Source organism: Peromyscus leucopus, chromosome 10, assembly GCF_004664715.2.
Source record: "Peromyscus leucopus breed LL Stock chromosome 10, UCI_PerLeu_2.1, whole genome shotgun sequence".
Taxonomy (NCBI): Eukaryota; Metazoa; Chordata; class Mammalia; order Rodentia; family Cricetidae; genus Peromyscus; species Peromyscus leucopus.
The window spans coordinates 88,068,110-88,089,413 of NC_051071.1; the positions used below are offsets into that span (position 1 = coordinate 88,068,110).

Here is a 21,304-nt window from a genome sequence, read left to right on the forward strand (position 1 = left end):
TTCCTTAAGTTGGAATTTTCCTTCTAGTGCTTTCTGTAGGGCTGGGTTTGTGGATAAGTATTGTTTAAATCTGGCTTTGTCTTGGAATGTCTTGTTCACTCTGTCTATGATGATTGAAAGTTTTGCTGGGTATATTAGTCTAGGCTGACATCCATGGTCTCTTAGTGTCTGCATTACATCTGTACAGACTGGCTTTCAAAGTCTCCATTGAGATTTCGGGTGTTATTCTGATGGGTTTGCCTTTATAAGTCACTTGGCCTTTTTCCTTTGCTGCTCTTAATATTCTTTCTTTATTCTGTACGTTTAGTTGTTTAATTATTATGTGGCAAGGGGACTTTTTGGGGGGTCTAGTCTGTTTGGTGTTCTATAGGCTTCTTGTATCTTCATAGGCATTTCCTTCTTTAAGTTGGGAAAGTTTTCTTCTATGATCTTGTTGAATATATTTTCTGTGCCTTTGAGTTGGTATTCTTCTCCTTCCTCTATCCCTATTATTCATAGGTTTGGTCTTTTCATGGTGTCCCAAATTTCTTGGACATTTTGGGTCATGAATTTGTTGGCTTTAGTGTTTTCTTTGACTGATGAATCTATTTCTTCTACTGTATCTTCAACGCCAGAGATCTTCTCTTCCATCTCTTGCATTCTGTTAGTTATACTTGCATCTGAAGTTCCCGTTTGTCTACTCAGATTTTCTATTTCCAGCATTCCCTCTGTTTGTGTCTTCTTCATTTTTTCTATTTTCCTTTTCAGGTCTTGGACTGTTTCCTTCATCTGTTTCATTGCTTTTTCATGATTTTCCTTGAGGGCTTTATTGTTTTCTTCTGCTTTATTTGTCCTTTCCTCTAGTTTTTTATAGCGTTCTTCCCATATTTTGACTTTTCCTCAATTTCATTTGTGATTCCTTCTATATAAGCCTCTACCTTCTTCATGATGTTATTCATAAGGCGGATTTCTTCTGCTTCTTCCATTTTTTGATGTTCAGGTCTAGCTGTTGGTGGAGGGCTAGGTTCTGGTGATGCTGTATTGCTCTTCATTTTGTTGTATGTACTTCTGCCTTGACGTCTGCCCATCTCCTTGTGGATTCGTTCTTGGTCTTATCAGCACACTTGGTCCAGACAGAGCTGACAGATTCAGGAAGCCGATCTCTCTTGTCCAGATGGGAGGTCCGGGGCAGGATGGGAGCCGGGGGCTGGTCTCTAAGTCTCAGGAAGTGGCTGGGGTCTCAGGTGGATGGGCATGGGGGCAGGGTGCGGAGATTGCAGAGTCTGCCGGGGGTCTTGGAGAAGGGGAGCCTTCCTGGTGGGGGTGGAGGGGATCCTGCCCAATGGCCGGAACCTGGGGCCAAGTTGGGCAGGTCTTCCCTGGAATGGCTGGTGCCCAGGGATGGGATCTAGGTTGAGTCCAGGCACTCACCTCTTGTCCAGATGGGAGGTCCAGGGCAGGATCACATTGTAGTTTTTATTACCCTCCCTGCCCGCCTCCTCTTCCGTATCCTCGCCCTTCCCTCCCTGGTTAGCCTTTTCTACCTATTATTTTATTAACCATTTGTGTTTTCTTCTTTTGGGAACTGAAGTTCCACAAACAGTTTGTAGAACGGGTTGTTGGCTTTGTTGATGTTGAGCTTTTCAAGCTCTTTCTGTGGACATTAATCTTCTGTCCGATGTACTTGGGAAGGATTTCCCCCATGCTATGGGCTGCCTCTGCACTCTAACAGTGTCCTTCACAGAGTAGCAGCTTTCTGACTTTGAGAGATCACCCTTGTCTGTCATTGGCCTCGTGTCCCGAGTTACTTTTCACGAACTCCTTACCTGTGCTCCCATCTTTAAGCACATCCCTCCCCTCTAGGGGCTTCAGAATCTCACCTCTAACACCAAGGTCTTTGATCCATTTGGAATTTCTTTGCGCAGTAGGATAGATGAGGACCCAAATTCATTCTTCTACATGGAGATAGCCAGTTTTCCCAACACCATTTTCTTGAAGAAGCTATCTTTCCCTCAGTGTGTCTTTGTTACCACTTTGTCAGGTCAGGTGGCTGTGATTGTGTGGACTTCTGTCTGAGCCCTCGATTCCAATCCATGGACCTATGTGTCTATTTGTGTGCTGGCATCATAATGTTCTTATCGCTACAGTTCTATGTTATAGCTTGGAGTCAGATGTTTTGATCCCTCCATCAGTCATTATTTACAGGATAATGAAGCTTCTTGTGCTTCTATGTGCATTTTAAGATTTGTTTTATTTCTGTGAAGAATTGAGCTGGCACTTTGATTGGGACTGCATTGAACTTGTAGATTGCTTTTGGTAGGATGGACATTTTTGCAGTATAACTACCTATCCATGAGTGTCAAAGGCCTTTCCGTCTCCTGTGTCTTTTTCAATTTCTTTCTTCAGTGTTTAGGTTCATTTCAAGGCATGTTTTTTAGGCTGTTGTGAATGGGTTGTTTCCTTGTTTGCATTCTCAGTGTGTTTGCCATTGGAATATAAAAAGAGGACTGGTTTTTAGACGTTGGTTTTGTAACCTGCCACTCTGCTGAATTTGTCCTTCAGGTCTGGGAGTTTCCCAATGTTTAGGGTGTCTCAGGTATAGAATCATGGTCGACTACACATAAGGTTACTTTGGCTTCTTTCCTATTTGTATCTCATTTCTTTCTTTTATCTTACCGCTCTAGGTCTGGCTTCTGGCACTGTACTGAATAGGAGTGATGGCAGTGAGCACCCTTGTTGTGCTGCTAATATTAGTGGAGACGCTAATGTTAGTGGAGTGTTTCTCATGTAGCATAATCTTGACTACAGATTTGCCATAAGTAGCCTTTATTAAGATGGGGAGTATTCCCTCCATTTCTAGTCTCTCTGGGGATTTTATCATGGAGGGATATTAGATTTTGTGATAGGAGTTTTCTATATTCATTGCAATGCTCATGTGATCCATCATTCAGACCATTTATATGACAAATTACATTTATTGATTTACTTATGTTGAATCATCACTGTGCGCTTGGAATAAAGCTAGCTAGATCACAGTGAAAGAACTTCTGGATGTGTTAAATTTAGTTTGCAAGTATCTTACTGAGAATTTTATGTTCACTAGGGAAACTGGTCTGTAATTTTTGTCTGATTTTAAATTTTAGGCTAACATACAAAATAATGAATGTCAGCATGATGTCATCCATGTATCATTATAGTTTGGATATATTTGTTCCTCTCTTGCAAAATACATTTATAACTGGTTGTTATACAAGAAAGAAATGTATTTATTTCTGTTGAAATTCAGATTTTTTTCTTCCTCAAGGAAACACAACTAATAGGAAGGAGTGACTGAAAGCCAAATATAGCAACTAAAAATCTGGACACTTCTATCACTGTCTTACTTAAGTGTTAGAGCCCACAGAGGCTTCCTAGTGAGATCGGAGCTTGCTTTACCAACAGGGTCACATAAGAGGATGATTGGACCACGGGCCTGGGTACCAGGTGTTTGGAAGTGTCTACACTTGGTTGTGTGTAGCGGGGGTGGGGAGTGGGGAGGTCTTATGCCTCAACCCTTGGCATTGTTATAAAAAGCCCTTTTGAATAAAGTTCTGGGCTGGTAAATAAGGATCCAGGCCTTGCTGTAGGATGTCTTTCTGTATGCTGTGAATATGTGTTATTCTGATTGGTTGATAAAGCTATTTGACCAATGCTGAGGTGGAATAAGGTTAGGCGGGACATTCCAACTGGAGAGAGAGAGGAAGAAGAAAGGCAGAGGTAGAGGAGATGCCAGCTGCCACCAAAGGAACAACAACATGCCAGCAGACTGGTAAGCCATGGAACACATGGCAAAACATAGATTAATAGAAATGGGTTAAAGATGTCAGAGCTAGCTAGCAAGAGGCTTGCCATAGACCATATAGTTTGTAAATAATATTAAGCCTCTGAGTGATTATTTTATAAGCGGCTATGAGACTATGGGGGCGAGTGGGACCAGAGAAATCTTCCGACTACAAGGCCCTCCCAAGGCTATCCAGTGTTTCTCTCTCTCCCTCCCCTCTATATTTCCATCTAAATCTCTTACCCCTCACTCCTCAAGAGTACCTAGGTAAAGGTGGAGGCTGGTCCCCCACACTTATGTCTGGTTTTTAAGGTATTAAAACAATCGTATCAGTTATAATGTTCAAAGTAGACTTGTAGACTTTTGGAAATGTAGTTTCCAAGGAAACTATTGGAGGCATTAACCATGGGACCAGTAATCTAAAAGAAGTGCACTCTCTCCGCAAACAGGCTGTGAGCTGCAGAATAGGCAGACAACATTAATGTCATCACAGCACAAAACCACTTTGTACAGCTTAAAAGTATTGAGATTTTTTATTCCTGTGTGCGTGCATGCATGTGGGGTGTGTGTGTGTGTGTGTGTGTGTGTCCTGATAAGTTTCATTATTTGCTTACAGGAACATTAGTGAGGGCTTATTCAGAGAAGTATGGCCACCTTACCAGCAGTTACTATACTAAAGAAAATGTTTTCTCTTTACTTTCAACTTCTCTTGAAAACTTGGAAGATTTTTTTCATTGGAAAAAGACAGAACTGGAAATTCTTCCCTGATGTCACTGAGGCACCACATCAATAGAGTGGGGCTGAGAAGCTGCTGCCCTTCAGCAAGAATCATGTAACTCTCAAGTCTTTGTACTACATCTTTATGTATTCACTGATTTATTTTGATCATTGATGCTACTTACTTGATGACTGGGCTTGGGTTCACAATGCTCATCTTGATACTGGGATGAGCAGGTTCATATGCCTGTCTTACTAAATACCAGGATGAACAAGTTCATAAAGCCTGTCTTACTAAACACCAGGGTGAGCAAGTTCATAACATCTGTCTTACTTGATACTGGAATGAGCAGGTTCATAATGCCTGTATTCACTAGATACCAAGATGAGTGGGTTCATAAATGCCTATCTTAGTTGATAACTGGGATGAGTGGATCATGATGCCCATCTTACTTGATACCAGGATGAGTGAGTCCATAATGCATTATCTTACCCATAATCTTAAAATCCTAGAGTGAATGTCAATACATTCAGAGTTGTTCAAAACAAGAACAAAATGCCAGGCCTGTTGGCATTATTTTATGCATGCCTTTAATCCCAGCACTGTGGAGGCAGAAGCAGGTGGATCTTTGTGAATTATAGGCTGGCCTACACAGCGAATTCAAGAACAGCCTGAGCCACCGTGTGTGGAACTCACACCTGGGTCATATTCGAGAGCAACAAGTGCTCTTAATGTCTAAGCTGTCTGTCTCTCCAGCCCCTGGGTTTGGTTCTCAAAAGAGTGGTAGTTTAGATGCAAGGTTAGTGGCTACTGAGAAAAGAAGTAAACAGAACATTTTATTCCCATAGCAGAGGCTGGCTCTTTTTTCAAATGCCTGAATTTCAAGGGAGCATTAGAAAGCATACAAAGGGTAAAGAAAATACGGCCCAATCAAAAAAAATTAGTAATCTTCAGAAATTAACCCTAAAGAAATGCAGACCTATCAGTTACCTAACAAAGAATTCAAAATAACCCTTGTGATGGTGTTTAGTGAGTTCATAGGAAGATGAAATCAGAAAAATAAGATCTGACGATGTAGCTCAGTTGATAGAATGTGATCTAGCACGCATAGAAGCCTGGGTTCCATCCCCAGCATCACACAGACTGGGCATGGTGGTATGTTTCTATAATCCCACCACTCAGGAGGCACAGGAAAGATCAGAAGTTCAAGGTCATTCTCAGAAATGTAGAGAGCGCAAGGTCAGCCTGGAACACAAGAAGCCCTATCTAAATAAAGCCAGGAATGGTGGCACACACCTCTAATCTAGCACTCCAGAGGTAGAGTTCAAGGCTAGCCTGGTCTAAGAATGAGTTACAGAATAGTCAGGACAATGTAGAGAAACCCTGTCTCAAAAAACAAAACCAACAACAATAAAAAAAAAAAGCTATAGAGAAAGGAGGGAGGGGAGAACTTTCTATCTTCAGCAATAGGTTTTATTATCAGGTTCTTGTGGGTACCCTAAGAGCAATGGCAATGATGTGGGGTCTGGACCTTCCTAACAACTTGGCAGGGGGTGGCCAAATAATTGGGCACTAGGCTTTCTGTTTGCTAAGCTTTGGGAAGAGCATTATCGCTGTGTATAGAGAAACTCCAATTAGTAGGCTTCCATGTTGCTTTTTCAAACATCATTAAGTTATTTATTTTTCCCTCCACCTCTCCTCTGCCTTACTCTCCTGTCTCTGTCCCTTAATAACTCCCCATCATTCCCCTTCCCCCCATTATTCTACCTGACAAGATGTGCCTGTTCATGCAATAGTGCCATAGGTATTACAGGGGTAGCCAACGGTTTCTAACTAAACGTAAAGCCTGCTCCGCAGGAGGGAACTCACATCCGGTACTGTAGACCTGGCCCAAAATCCATGGCTAGAGAGGTCTTAGGCCCTGCTATGATAACTTTGCTAAAAGGATGCAATTTCAAACTGCCTTCTAAAGGCTTTCCTTATACTCATCAGAGAAGTTTCCCTGCACAGAAAGTGATAGTTACTAGAGACAACCAGGGAACATATAGAGATGTGCAAGACTATGGAGTGCTAAGTCCTCACCTTGACATCTATATCACACCCCTTTACCCTCCCTCAAGGCTCAAGGGCCATCCAGGAGGAGGGGCAGAAAGACTGCAAGAACCAGAGTCAACTTGCTGTGAACCATCTTCCGGACATGACAGAGACACCACACCCATGAACTCCTAGCAGGTGTGGTTGCTGGCACAAGATCTGCACGAGATCAAGCCAGTCAGTGTTCTGGCGTAAGATCCCACCCCTACCCAAGGAGATAATGGCACTTAAGGGCTGGCTGCTCCAGGAAGGAGAGTCCTTTTTCTTCAGTAGTCCATGGTCTACTCCATGGTCCCATGCTCCAGGAGGGCACCCATGAGAATATGGGTAGCTCTGATTAGACTTGGTGGGGTTTGCTGCTGTTGTTTGTTTTTTGGACATAAGTTGTAGGCAGAATGTGGGGGGTAGCCTGAGAGGAGTTGGAGCAGGGAATATTATTGTACATAATATAAATACATTGTATTCACATATAAAATTACCAAAGAATACATTTTAAAATGTGGCTTTAAAACCTTTGTTCAAGAGCTGGAGAGTGGGTCTGGCAGTCAGGAGCACTGGTTATTTGTAGTCGGAAGGTTTCTCTGGTCCTGCCCAGCCCTGAGGTCCCACAGCCACTTATAAAATAATCACTGAGAGGCTTAATATAATTTACAAACTGTATGGTCTATGGCAGGCGTCTTGCTAGCTAGGTCTTATAACTTAACCCATCTATTAATCAATGTTTTGCCATTAATCAATGGCTTCACCAGTCTGCTGGCATCTTGCTTCTCCTTCAGTGGCGGCTGGTGTCTCTCCAGACTCCGCCTTTCTCTTTCCTGTCTCCCTCTTTGGATTTCCCACCTGCCTCTAAGCTGTCTTGCCATAGACCAAAGCAGCTTATTAGCCAATCAGAGCAACATATATTCATAGCATACAGAAAGACATCCCACAGAAGCTACTCCTGCAGAAAACCAGGGTTCAATTCCAAGCACCCACATGCTGTCTCTACCTTCACTCCCAGAGGAACTGATGTTCTCTTCTGGCTTCCTGAGGCACCAGGGACATATGTGCTGCACAAACATACATGCAGGTAAAACACACACACAAATATTTTATAAAATGAAACCTTCACTCAAGTTATTTTGCAATGCTCTCTTTATTTTTCTACAAGCAGTTTTAAGAGACTCAAAACATGTGCCTGGAAATACTATGTAATTAAAACTCTTCCAGCTGCAGAAGGTACTTTCCTCTCAAACTAATGAGGAAATGCAATGCCTTCACATCTCATCTTTTCTCAAGAAGGTATTCTATGATTTATGCTGGAAAGCTTTTGGTAAAAAAAATTTAAAAGATACATGTTCATTACCTGTCACAGCAGCACCAAAGAATAGAAACCTAACATAACCTACGTCTGAGGGAAGACAGGACACATGTGACAGGCCCTGAGAGCCAACCACAAGCCACTGTCTGTTACTGTGAACCACAGGGAGACACTCAGACGTCACCTTTCTGCACACACATTCTCCAGGATGCTTTTACAAGGAAGAGATGTGACAAGCTATTCTCAGGGACTACACCACTTTTCAAACAAAGATACCCTAGAACTACCATAAGCATAGTGTGCCTTGATCCTGGGACCTGGGACCTGGCCACAAGAAAATGAAAGGACAAGCACACAAACATACATACAGAAAAACCGGGGTCTCGTGGAACCGTATATGAGCAATCGGTAACCTCCATGTGTTTACTACGTGCAGAGAAGGGGAGGACTTAGCTGGTCTCCGAAACTGGTCTCTGGAGGTAGCAACTTTGGGCCGTAAACAAATAGGAGGAAGGTGCACATAGGATACCATTTTTGCACACACTGATCAATACTTCACAAACATGTGTACTTGGACTAGAGGAAGAAGAGGGCTTTGCCAATTTCCCTTGGGTCTGTGGCCTTGGTCCTTGTCGTGGTTGTGCCCACATCAATAATACACATTCACTCGGGACGTGGTCATGTTTGTCTGTCTGTTTCTCTCTGTGTTTCTGTCTCTGTCTCTCTCTGTCTCTCTGTCTCTGTCTGTGTGTGTGTGTGTGTGTGTGTGTGTGTGTGTGTGTGTGTGTGTGTGTGTATTAGAACATTCTATCCTGTAGGAAGCTCCTTAAGTAGGAAGGAAAATAACTCAAAGTAGCTTCAGGAAGTCCCTGAAACTGACCAGATTCACTAGTGCCCTCCGTGCCAGAGTGGACAAGCCAAGAATGCAAAGAAGACTAAGACCAGACTGCCTGCCTGGAAGAGGTTTAGACCAACTGAGTCCCTTGGAAAAGACGCTCTCCAGCCTGCTGAGCTGCCTACAGCCTGTGCAGTGTGCTGCAGGTTCACAGCTTTTGTGAGCTGTCAACCATGCTGGGGTGGGTTTAGGTGATGCAGTTGTCTCTGAGTTGTTTCTGGACCTTCACCCATATTCCTGTGAGTAACCCAATAAAACTCATGGTTCTCCAAGTTGGACTTGGGTGGTTCTGTACTTTGGTCTGCTGTAGGCTCCCATCTGGGGTGAGTAGACATGTGTGCTGAGTCAATAGGGTGTATGTATGCATATGTATGTGTGTGAGCACGTGCCTGCCATGATGAATGGATGGAGGTCAAAGGACAACTTATAAGAATCAGTTCTCATCTGTTTCCATGCGAGTCCTGGGGAATGGATTTAGGTTATTAGACTTGGCAGCAAGAACCTTTACCAACTGAACCACCTCATTGGTCTGGTGCCATGCTTTGAATTAAAATATCAGGTCACATGACTTGAATACACACACACACACACACACACACACACACACACACACACACACACACACATACTCTCAAGATCTTACTCTGTACCCCAGGCTGGCCTAAAACTCACAATCCTCCTGCCTCAGCCTCCAGCGCCTCCTGCATATTGGAATGGCAGGTGTACATACCATACCTGATTTCAAAACAGATTTTCTGAAAAATTCAATAGTTCTGGTTCCCGCAAAGGTCAACAGTCAGCTGAACACTGTCTTCTACACCTTGCTCATAGTGGGGCAGCAGGGGGCGTGCTCACAGCCACGGCTAATCCCGGAGGAATCCTCACCTTGTTCCAGGCAGTTCATTCAGTCCCAGGACACCACCATGAACTAGCTGTCATTATCACCACTTTGCACATAGACTTGGAGAAAAAGTCACCTAGCCCCAAGTCATGTTACTATATACCCAAGCCTCCCGAGTCACACCACTACCACATACCCAAGCCTCCCGAGTCACACTACCATATACCCAAGCCTCCCGAGTCACACTACCATATACCCAAGCCTCCCGAGTCACACTACCATATACCCAAGCCTCCCGAGTCACACTACCATATACCCAAGCCTCCCGAGTCACACTACCATATACCCAAGCCTCACATAGACTCTACCGCTGTGTTACACACCAGCTCAAGGCTGAGAGTCTCAATACCACTACACCACAGAACCTTCTACGAAGCCAAGCCATGAGAAAGAAGGTCCTAAGGTCTCTGATGAATCACCTTTAAAAAAAAAAAAACAGTGCTTAACTATAACGTTGGTATCCAAATATGCTTTATTGTACGCAAATTCTAGAAAACTTGGTTCATACAAATTCAGTTCTTTCCTGTCAATCCCTCATTTCCCCAGCCGCTCTGCAAATGGGTTTTCCTCACAAATGAGGCCATCTTTGTCCCTTCATGTCCCTTTCAGGCACCTGGGCTACACCGGCTCCAGGTCCATTGTAGAAAGAATATTAGCCAGGAGGAAAATGACAATTTTTTTTTTCAGGAGAACAAAAACAGAGTAAGTCTTACTTTAAGGTACCACACGATAAAAAGTTAAAAAAAATAAAAAAAATAAAGTGCCACATGAGAATAATAAGTGATACTTTACCGAAAATTGGTAAGTGCAGAGTTACTGAAACGAAATCTATCGTTTTCTTAACCAGATGAAAAATGTGCGGTTTCTCGTGTTTTAAGAGAACTTCCCTCTCACGGTCTTTCTGAGAGCTCCTTTGGGATCTCAAAGACTCACATCCAAGTGTTTCTTCAGGATGCTGCCTCTCACAAGGACTGTCCTCTTCCCCCACGCGTCCTATAAGCACGGAATAAGCCACACAACATGACAACTCCAGGTGCGTTTTCATCTACTTACAGGGAGGGCTGCTGTACGCGACACACAGAACAAGTGCAGCAGGAACCCGGGCGTTCCGCCAGAGTGTCCGCCGAGCCATGTCCAGAAACACTGGCCCCGTCACCCACAGGCCCTGCTGTGTCTACTCGGACACCGTGACAGGACCAGAGACCTTCATCCCTGCAGATGCCGGAAACAGGTTCACATTCAGCACCACAGCGGGTCACTTGGGTTGAAGCGGTCTTCTCAAGCCGACTTTCTTTTGCCGCAGTGAAGCCTGGACTTCCTCATGAGCATTCTCGTGACATTTCATCTTTGCTAGGCGCATCGCTTCATACTCCTTTTCGAGTTTCGCGGCTAAAAGATAAAGCAGACGAAGCCGTCTGAGAGGCCCTTTCACCCGGCACCGTCAAAAAACCTGAGTCCCACGCAGCAGGAAGACACTGTTGAAGAATTAACGGCTTGACGGGCAGCATGGGCGTGGCTAACAAACTTAGAAGTTCTGCGGTCGCTAGCAAATGACAAACCCCTAACCAATTAAAGCAGATAGTAAACAAAAACCAAGAACCTCACCTTGTGCTGAAGGGAACAGGCCCTCTTTGTTGGTTCGGTACACTGTGGCGAGCTTTACAGGGCTACCAAAGGCAATTTCTCCCAAGAATGGCAACTTGATGTTCACTAAGTTTGAGTACCAGGTCTTTGTGAGCTCTGCAAGGTCCCATGGTTCCTGTCTGAGGCAAAATTTCATGAACTTATTCAATCGGTTTTTACTGAGTGTGCTGTGTGAAGTACAGACAGCTGGCTACCTTCGCCTCCAGTTTGGTTTTTGGAGGATTTTTCACAGTTACAACCCTAACAAGGAAAAAAAAAAAAACCCTACAAATTATCATAGACATTGGTAAAAGACTGGAAATTATGCCAGGGTTGGTTCACAGTGCAGCAACCTATAATGCTAACCAATCCACGAATGAGATTGTAAACAGGAACTATTGGCTACAATGTCTTTTTTTTTTTTTTTTTTTTTTTTGGACACAGGGTTTCACTGTGACACCCTGGCTCGCCTTGAACTTCTATGTAGACCAGGCTGACCTCAAATTCACAGAGATCTGCTTGATCCTGCCTCCCAAGTAGCTGGGTTTAAAGGCATGCACCACCATACCCACCTACAATATCTTTTGTAGGTCAAATAACACCCTGAGCTGGGTATGGCAGGGCACCCTTGCAGTCCTGACGTGGAGAGACACAACCATAATCCTAGTACTCAGGAGGCAGAGGCCGGAGGATGGTGAGGTTGAGGACAACCTAGAATGTATTTTAAGTTCCAGAGTACAATACTCATACACAAACAATAAAGCCAAAGAACATACATAAAGAGCATTACATGTTGAGCAGGTATGTAGCATATACAAAGACTTTTCACATATAATCTGGAGAAACAGATGAAACTACGAACTACATTAAAAAGGATTGCTATGAACCTTAATTTTGCTTAATTCTGAAAGACAAATATCAGCTACATGTTTCTCATCTGCAGTCCATATTCCTTCAGCCCCATTTCCTTTCATCTGAATGGGGGAAATGGTATGTGTGATACGTCACCCTTTGATTTTTCTCCTCCGGTTTCACAGCTACGTCATGCAATTTTAGGGAGTGACGTAACAGTGTAAAATTATTATAGAAGTAGTTGAAAAAAAATCACAAAGATGCGTTTATAAAAATGCTCACGCAGCTTTAAAAAGACAGGCTTTGAGATGGCTCAGCCGGGAAGAGGGCTTTTCCCACAAGGTCGATGACCCAGACTTGATCCCTGGATCCCTAGTGACTAGAGAACCGACTCCCACAAGTTGTCTTCTGACTTCCCATGCACATGCTGTGGCATGTGTGTTGGTTGGTTGGTTGGGTTTGGTGTGTTTTTATGTCTTATTTCTTTTTTTTTTCTTTGTTGTTATTGTTTTCCTAAATTGCCCGGGCAGGTCTTTAATTTATAATCCTCCTGCCTCAGCCTCATAAGTGGCTGGGATTACAGACCTGTGCTACTGACCTGGCTTAAATTACACTTGTAGTGATATTTACTAGAATGGTACTTTATGTAACCCGAGATCTAAACACACATGACTGACAAAACTAAGCTGAATATAATGGATCGGAACCTCCCTGTGGCTCTGGTTACGCAGCTCTTTCATCATCCACAATAACACCTTGGAACATTATTTTAAAAAAGGAAACTTTGCTTGACTCATAATGGTAAATGTTGTAAACCAAAGAGAGGGGTTAAAAAGTAAAAGCCAAGCATGATGTGCATGCCTTTTAGATCCCAGCACCTGGAAGGCAGAGGCCGAAGCCAGAAGCCAGCCTGATCTGCACAGCTGAACAGCTCATTTAGGCCAGCTAAGCTCACATATAGCAAGACTGTCTCAAAAACCCTGTAAAACAAAATGCAGTTCTCTAAGGCAATATGCCACAGCACCACAGAGTGTGACTACCGTGTGGTGGTAGCAATGTGTATTTATAACGTGTCCAGGCAACCAAGTAGGTCTTAGACATGCATCAGTTCATTTGCACGCCCCACCACAACAGATAGGCATGCATTGTGTTACAGATGTGGGAGATAAGGCTAAGACACAGTGTGCAGAGGGAGCCAGGCTTGGAGCCCAGGACTTCAGACTGAAAGTCCATGTTGACATTGGCAGGCAGGCAGGACAGGAAGCTAAGCAGACCCTTTGCACCAGCCAAGTGCTCCCATATAGGTGTTATTAGTACATTTGTAAACTCTAAAATGTGCTTTGCCTGGCAATGTGGCACACGCCTTTTTAAAAAAAAATAATTAATTTAATGTGCATTGGTGTGAGGGTGTCAGATCCCCTGGAACTGGAGTCTAAGACAGTTGTGAGCTGCCATGTGGGTACAGGGAATTGAACCCAGGTCCTCTGAAAGAGCAGCCAGTGCTCTTAACCTCTGAGCCATCTCTTCAGCCCCTGGCACATGCCTTTAATCCCAGCACTTGGGAGGCAGAGGCAGGCTGATCTCAGTGAGTTCAAGGCAAGCCTGGTCTACAAATCAAGTTCCAGGACAGCTAGGACTGTTACACAGGGAAACCCTGTCTCAAAAAACCAAAAAAAAAAAAAAAGTGTTTTTGTTTTTTTTTCCTGTTTTGTTTTGTTTTGAGACAGGGTTTCTCTGTGTAGTTTTGGAGCCTGTCCTGGAACTCACTCTGTAGACCAAGCTGGCCTGGAACTCAGAGTTCCATCTGCCTCTGCCTCCCGAGTGCTGGGATTAAAGACATGTGTCAACACCTCCTGGCAAAGATGTGGGGTTTTTTTGTTTGTTTGTTTTTCCGAGACAGGGTTTCGCTGTGTAGCTTTGCGCCTTTCCTGGATCTCGCTCTGTAGCCCAGGCTGGCCTCGAACTCACAAAGATCCACCTGCCTCTGCCTCCCGAGTGCTGGGATTAAAGACGTGCACCACCACCGCCTGGCCAAAGATGTGTTTTAAGATGGCAGCAGTTGTTGCTGGGCGGTGGTTGCGTGCCTTTAATAACAGCACTCCAGAGGCAGAGCCAGGTGGATCTCCGGGAGTTCGAGTCCAGCCTGGGCTACAGAGTGAGATCCAGGAAAGGCGCAAAGCTCCACAGAGGAAGCCCCGTCTCAAAAAAACCTTAAAAAAAAGAAAGAAAGAAAGAAAGAAAGAAAGAAAGAAAGAAAGAAAGAAAGAAAGAAAGAGAAATGGCAGCAGTGAGGGTGTTTTTGAATGACTGAAACCAAAAAACAAAACCACGGACATATAAACATGTATAGAGAGAGAAACTCACTTAAAGATTAAAATATTTTTAAATAAGGTAACGCAGCCTGCCCCAGAACATCATACAGCACAGGACTGTGGTGTGATCAACCTGGAAACCTTTGTTTTCTCCTTTCCAAGTCTTACTTTGGTGTGAACACTAAATAGCACCGTGTCTCTGTTAGCTGCCACTGTGATGCACTTGACACAGTGGCCTAAGAAGAGAATCCCAGTTGAGCGATTTCCCAGACCACAAGGCCTGCGGCCTCATCTGTGCAGGCTTGTCTTGACTAATAATTACATGGGAGGGCCCAGCCCACCGTGGGCTGCATGAGCCCACGAGCTAGCCAGCAAGCAGTGTTCCTCCAAGGTCTCTGCTCCTGCCTTGAGTTTCTGCTCTGATTTCCCTCAGTGATGAACTGTCATGTGAAAGTGTCCTGGAAATGAAGCCAAATAAATCCTTCCCTCCCCTGTATGCATGTTCTAATTTTTCAGATTATTTATATAGGTTTTTGCTTGCATATATGTATGTGCATCAGTGTATGCTTTATGCCCACTGAGTCCAGATGAGGGTGAGAGATCCCCTGGAGTTAGAGACTTGTGAGCCTCCATGTGGGTGTTAGGAACCCAGGCCGGGTCCTCGGAAAGGCAGCAGGTGCTCTTAAGCCACGAGCCAGCTCTCTAGCCCCGTGTGTGTGTTTTTATAAAAGTGGTATTTGGGAAGGTGGAAAGGGGGATCATCCATTAAGAACATAAAATGCTTTTTCAAAGGACCGAGTTTGGGTTCCTAGCATCTACAGGAGGCAACTCATAACCCCCTGTAACTCCAGTTCCAAGGGTCAACACCGTCTTCTGGCCTCCATGAGCACCTGCTCAAACGTAGAGCACATACAAAAAGGCCCGCACAACCATGAAAACAAATCACCTTTCAAGTAACCGTTTAGAAACAAAAACTGAGACACTTTAAAATGCTTTCATATACTCCACTAACTTGCTGCGAACAGAAGAGTGCCTAGCGGGTCACAAACTCCAGCCATACTACCGTATTTTGTGAGTGTGTGTGTGTGTGTGTGTGTGTGTGTACTTACACTTTATAACAGCTGCCCTTCAAAATGGTTTGCACTGTGTTCCTTCTTGGCAAGCCGTACGCCATGGTGGATGATCACAATCTTTTCCTTACGTGGGAGCCTGATGTACCCGTCTCCGATGCTTTGTTCACTTTGCCTGAAAGAACAGCGACATCCCTAACTTAACAACCCTCACGTGAATGTTTTTTATGGCCAAATAATCAAAAGGTCGTCACAAAACATTTAGGGGTGTCAGGAAGCACTTTGGTAAACATTCGCTGGATCTGAACCGTGAACATATGTAAGTAAGCTAGCTCTGTTCGTTTTCGGGAAGCCGCTCTGTCAGTTCGGTCACCATCTAAGGTAAAGCCAGGCGAGGGTCGTCCTGTGCGAGGTTGCAGTTGGCAGCCCTGCGCCCTGGCACGATAGGCGGACACTGCCTGCGCCTGAGTCTCGCAGCTGCGCGCCCTTGGGGCTGTCATAGAGACGGTGACCCTGCAGCTCTCCGCCTTAGGCATCGCCAGGCATGCACTGGCTGCCGCAGGCCACCGCCCTTCCCAGGGTGCAGTTCCAGCCAGACCCGGCTGGGGTGGAGCAGGGAGCGCCCTCCTCGCCCTCCCACGCCCGTGCCGCTCCCCGTCCCGGTCCCGGCCCCTCTGTACCCGGCTGGAGGTCGGCCGCGGCCCCGCGACCCAGGGCAGCACGCGCTAGGCGCACATGGCCGCGCACTCGCAGCCGCCCCGCCGCGGACACGCGCCTGCCCGCTTGCTCGTGCGCCTGCCTGCTCGTGCGTGCGCCTGCTTGCTTGCTCATGCACCCCGCTTGCCCCCGTGCGCGCCCTGCGTCACCCACCGCCAATAAAGGGCTTTGTGTGCTCGCGGGGTGCTCAGACCCAACCCGTCCCGCGGTGGGAGTCACACCTCATGAGTGGGTGACCGCCCTTGTCAACGCCCACGGAGGTCGAGACTCTGGTGACAGCTTCTACAAAGAGCAGATAGAATTGTGTGGACCGTCATCACAACAGTGACCGTGGGGTTCCATCCGGTTGCTTCCTAGGACCCCAAGCAAATGGTGGCACTCGGGGGGGGGGGGGGGGGTGCTAGAGCTGCTCCTTGCTAGGGCCAGGACCTTCCCAGCGTCCCTTCTCCGAACCTCAATGACTTCATAAAGCAAAGAAAATGTGTGTAGATTTCGTGGGTTGGGAGGATTAAAGATAATGCTTGAGAGTCTCTGACCCACGGAAGGGCCAGATTCTATCACTGTGCGTTTAGTGACGACTCCATGAAATAGGCAAAGGGTTCCAACTGAGAGAGGAATGGGCACTCGGTACATAGCGGGTTCCAGGGCCAGCTGGAGAGGTTAAACACAGTAATCTCTCTACCTGTCACACTTCTTTCCTGCTTTGTTTTGTTGACGCAGTCCAGAATGACCCGGAACCACTATGTAGCCCAGGGTGGCTTCAAACCTGCAGCTCATCAGGCTTGGCAGCAAGCCTTTATCCCTGAGCCATCTCTGCAGTCCAACCTATTTTTATAATTAACATTAATACTAGCCGGGCGGTGGTGGCGCATGCCTTTAACCCCAGCACTTGGGAGGCAGAGCTAGGCGGATCTCTGTAAGTTCCAGGCCAGCCTGGTCCACAGAGTGAGATCCAGGACAGGCACCAAAACTACACAAAGAAACCCTGTCTGGGGGCGGGGGCACCCTAAATACTTGGCTGGCAGGGGAGATATCATGATTGCAAAGGTGATTTTCCCAGGATGAGGCTTATCAGTTGCACTCTGGATGTGCTGACCCTCGAAAGTTCCCCAAATGTGAAAAACTTGGCTGCATAGTTTGTGGTAGTGGGGGACTATGTTTTCACTTTTGTCTGAATTAAAAATGGAGGAGGAGGAGGAAGATTCAGATAACAATGAGCAGAAAACACATTTTTTACAGACATTTGCCCTACGATGATCTTGCAAACTCTCATCCAGAGCCATTTATAATCTTTAAATATCAACAAAGAGCATATCACACCCCCACACCCCCACTGTTACAGGAAAAATAAAACTAGACATTCAAGGAGGTGGAAGAAGGCTGTCCAAAAGATCTACAAATAAAGACGGATTTCTGAATTGTCTTTAGAAATACCGAGTTTTAACTGTCATATAGAACTCTCATCCAGTGACTGCTGGAAGCAGATGCAGAGATCCACAGCCAAGCCCCAGGTGGAGCTCTAGGAGTCCAATCGACGAGAGAGAGAGGAGGAATTATATGAGCAAGAGATATCAAGACCATGATTGAAAAAAGCACAGGGACAAATAGCCAAACTAGTGGAAATGCATGAACTGTGAACCAATGGCTGAGTAGCCCCCAACTGGATCAGGCCCTCTGGATAAGTGAGACAGTTGTTTAGTTTGAACTGTTTAGGAGGCCCCCAGGGAGTGGAACCAGGACCTGTCCTGAGTGTATGAGCTGGCTTTTTGGAGCCTAGTGCCTATGCTGAGACACTTTGCTCAGTCTTGGTGTAAAGAGGAGGGGACTGGACCTGCCTCAGCTGAATGTGCCAGGCTCTGCTGACTCCCCAGGGGAGACCTTGCCTTGGAGGAGGTGGGAAAGGAGGGTGTATTGCGGGGAGGGGGAAGGTGCCAGTGGGGGGGAGGGGACAGGGGAATCCGTGGCTGATATGTAAAATTAAATTAATTATAAAATAAAAATATTTTTTTAAAAAAATACCAAATTCAGGCTGGAGAAATATCTCAATGATAAAGAGCACCTGTTGCTCTTCAGAAGACCCAGATTCAGTTCCCAGAACCTACATGGTGCTAACAACAATCTGTAACTCCCGTTTCTGAGTGTCTGACACCCTCTTCTGGCCTCTGAGGGCATGCACATACATGGTGCACAAACATGCATGTAGAAAAAATGCCCTAACATATAAAGTAAAAATAAATCTTAAGGGCTGGAGAGATGGCTCAGCAGGTAAGAGCTCTGCCTACTCTTCCAAAGGACACAGATTCAAATCCCAGCACCCACATGGCCACTCACAGCCCTCTGTAATTGCAGTCCCAAGAGATTTGACGCCCTCATCTGACCTCGGCAGACACTACATACACACACGGTGCACAGACACAGATACATGCAAGGGAAAAACACCCGTACACATAAAAATAAAAAATACTGTTTAAAGAAAAAAGGAAAGGAAATACCAATTTCTAGCAGGAAGGGACATAGGAGCAGTAAGAAAAGATAATGAACTAGAACAAAGTGTAAGGATACGTATGTGAAGATCCTGGGATGAATCCCACTATTTTGTATGCTAACTTAAAAATAAATTACCCAAATCTACCTCTCTTTTCTTCCCCTCTTCCTCCCTCCCCTGTGCCTCTTGTTTATGCCATCTTCACCTCCAGCTCGGTCTCAGCCTCTCCCCATTTTGCTGGTACCTCTCCTTTATCTTTCAGTTAGCAGGCGTCGTTTTAATGGTTTAAGTGAGAGTTGCTGCCACCTAGTGTTCAAATGAAGATTCGAAGAGGCCTGCAGAAGAGATAGATGAGTGCCGCTCAAACAGCCAATTCAGCACCTGTGACAGCGTTGGCCATGCTTTAGAGGCTGTTCAACAGAGTGCACCCAACGACTCACTTAATCACCACAGGATTGGTGACATTAATAATTTTATGGCATTTTAATATTTATTTGTATTCTTTTTAAGTAACCGTGTGTGTGTGTGTGTGTGTGTGTGTGTGTGTGTGTGTGTGTGTGTGTGTGTGTTTATGTAAGTTCAAGTGCCTTAGTTATCGGGGCCCCTTGGCTTGGTTAACACTGATCTGCCCAGTGTGGGTGCTGGGAACTCCATCCTTCTTAAGAGCATTGTGTGTTCTGAACTGCCAAGCCCCCTGTGATGACATTTTAGAGAAGAAAACGCAGGCATTTCTAGCATGGATAATATCCAATGCCACAGAGCTTGAACCCAGACAACCTGATTCTGATCTTTGTTCTTTCTCCGCTGTACCACACTACACATTCTCCCAGATGGTTCTCTGGGCACTGTTTCCATCTATTGTAAGTACTGATCCAACTGCCCCTTTCCGTTATCGAGAGATTTCCTCCTGTGTGTGTATGTTCATCCTAATTTAAAAGACATTTTAGTTCCCTTAAGTAGGTAAATCATAGATGCAGCTTCCAGTGTTTATGGCTGTTTCTAAAATTTCTCACGTACTAATTGCCTACCTTTCTAAGATGATGGGGAACTAGTACATCCCATAGTTGTCAGGCCAGCGACTAGCAGCCCTCAACGCCGTGCGTCCTTGGCTCCTTTGCACTGGTGTCTTCACGGTGCTCTCAGCTCCCGGCCCTCCTTCCACTGGTCCTCATCCTTCTCTGAGTTTGTGCCGCCGCCGCCGCCGCCACTGTGTCAGAGTTTCCGATCCACGCCTCTGGCTCTCTTCTCCCACAAATGTAACCATCACTTTTCTGTGGGTCCGTCCCAAATAAGATTCACTAGCCAGCCCGGGCTTCCTGCCTGGATTTCTATCCCACACTTCCATCGGGTGGAGGAACTTTCCCATCCCACTCCACCATTCTCATAAAGATTTCAACATAATCCAAATATCCTCCTGGCCCCTAAGCTCTCCCAATCTTTGCTGTCCCTAAAATGATCCAGCGTCACCTAAACCAATCTTAGAGGACAGGCATCATTTTGTTGTTGTTGTTTTTTCAAGACAGGGTTTCTCTGTGTAGCTCTGGCTGTCTGGGAACTCGCTCTGTAGACCAGGCTGGCCTTGAACTCACAGAGATCCGCCTGCCTCTGCCTCCCGAGTGCTGGGGTGACAGGAAGAGTCTATCCTTAGGACCAGAGAAAGGGTGCAGCAAGTAAGGATGCCCATCACCAAGCCGAAGAGGCTGTCTGTCCCCAGGACCCATGGGATGGAGGAGAAAACCAGCTCCCGGAAGTTGTCCTCTGACCTCCATATGCACACACTCATGCACACAGGCACACACTCATGCACACAATAAATAAATGTAATTAGCCCTAAACTATGAAGAGTTATTATATTGAAATGAAAGGACAAGAGAGTTGTGAGGAATATAAGTAAAATATGAGCTATACCCATAAAAATGTCCAGGAAACCCGTTCCCTTGGGGACTGGAGATGTGGCTCAGTTGGTAGAGCGCTTGCCTAATGTTCATTCGGCCCAGGGTTCAATCCCCAGCCCCTCATAAACCAAGCATAGGCTGGGCAGTGGTGGTGCACGTCCTTAATCCGTGGACTGACGAGGCAACTAGAAATAATTATAAAGCAGGGGATGGGGAAGGACTTGGAAATAAACTAAGAAGTTAAAGACAATGATATCTTTTTGTTGTGTTTTTATTTTTTTGTTTTTTGAGACAAGCTATCTCTGTGTAGCTCTGACTGTCCTAGAACTCGCTCTCAGAGAATCTGCCTTGCTGGTATTAAAGGTGTGTGCCGCCACCTCCCAGTTTGTATTGCATTTGTTGTTTTGTTTTGTTTTCAGGACAGGATTTCTCTGTGTCGCCTTGCTGTCCTGGAACTCACTCTGTAGACCATGCTGGCCTCAAACTCTGAGATCTGTCTGCCTCTCAAGTACTGGGATTCAAGGTGTGTGCCACCACCATCCAGCACCATGAAAACTTTAAGACAATGAAAAAAAGAAATTGAAGAGTATAATAAACATGGGGAAGACTTCCAGTTCTCCTGAATTGGCAGAGTTAATACTGT

At 45.4% G+C, this 21,304-nt stretch overlaps 1 protein-coding gene and 1 non-coding gene across 3 annotated transcripts; one reads left to right on the forward strand and one right to left on the reverse strand.

Moving 5' to 3' along the window:
* Positions 1–10,730: 10,730 nt before the first annotated feature.
* Positions 10,731–16,617, reverse strand: C10H4orf36 (chromosome 10 C4orf36 homolog). 2 transcript variants are annotated; one of them, XM_028867452.2, is made up of 4 exons: positions 16,503–16,617; positions 15,604–15,739; positions 11,313–11,470; positions 10,731–11,096 (listed from the first exon to the last, which is right to left on the reverse strand). In XM_028867452.2, exons 2-4 carry the CDS (start codon positions 15,666–15,668, stop codon positions 10,963–10,965), a joined length of 357 nt encoding a protein of 118 aa, XP_028723285.1. In that variant the 5' UTR covers positions 15,669–15,739; positions 16,503–16,617; the 3' UTR covers positions 10,731–10,962. The 2 variants fall into 2 exon arrangements, with proteins under 2 accessions (XP_028723285.1, XP_028723283.1); XM_028867450.2 differs by lacking the exon at positions 16,503–16,617 and adding an exon at positions 16,245–16,368.
* Positions 16,618–17,291: 674 nt separating this feature from the next.
* Positions 17,292–17,455, forward strand: LOC114691894. The gene has a single exon (XR_003734295.1). It is a non-coding gene; the product is annotated as a U1 spliceosomal RNA (small nuclear RNA).
* Positions 17,456–21,304: the final 3,849 nt, after the last annotated feature.

What these genes read in the sequence shown, in the direction of transcription:
- C10H4orf36 (XM_028867452.2), bottom strand. Translation starts at nt 15,668, where the DNA reads ATGGCGTACGGCTTGCCAAGAAGGAACACAGTGCAAACCATTTTGAAG. An exon ending in AAGGGCAGCTGTTATAAAGT is followed by an intron (nt 11,471 to 15,603) that starts GTAAGTACACAC and finishes ATTTTGCCTCAG; the next exon opens with ACAGGAACCATGGGACCTTG. An exon ending in CCTGTTCCCTTCAGCACAAG is followed by an intron (nt 11,097 to 11,312) that starts GTGAGGTTCTTG and finishes TTTATCTTTTAG; the next exon opens with CCGCGAAACTCGAAAAGGAG.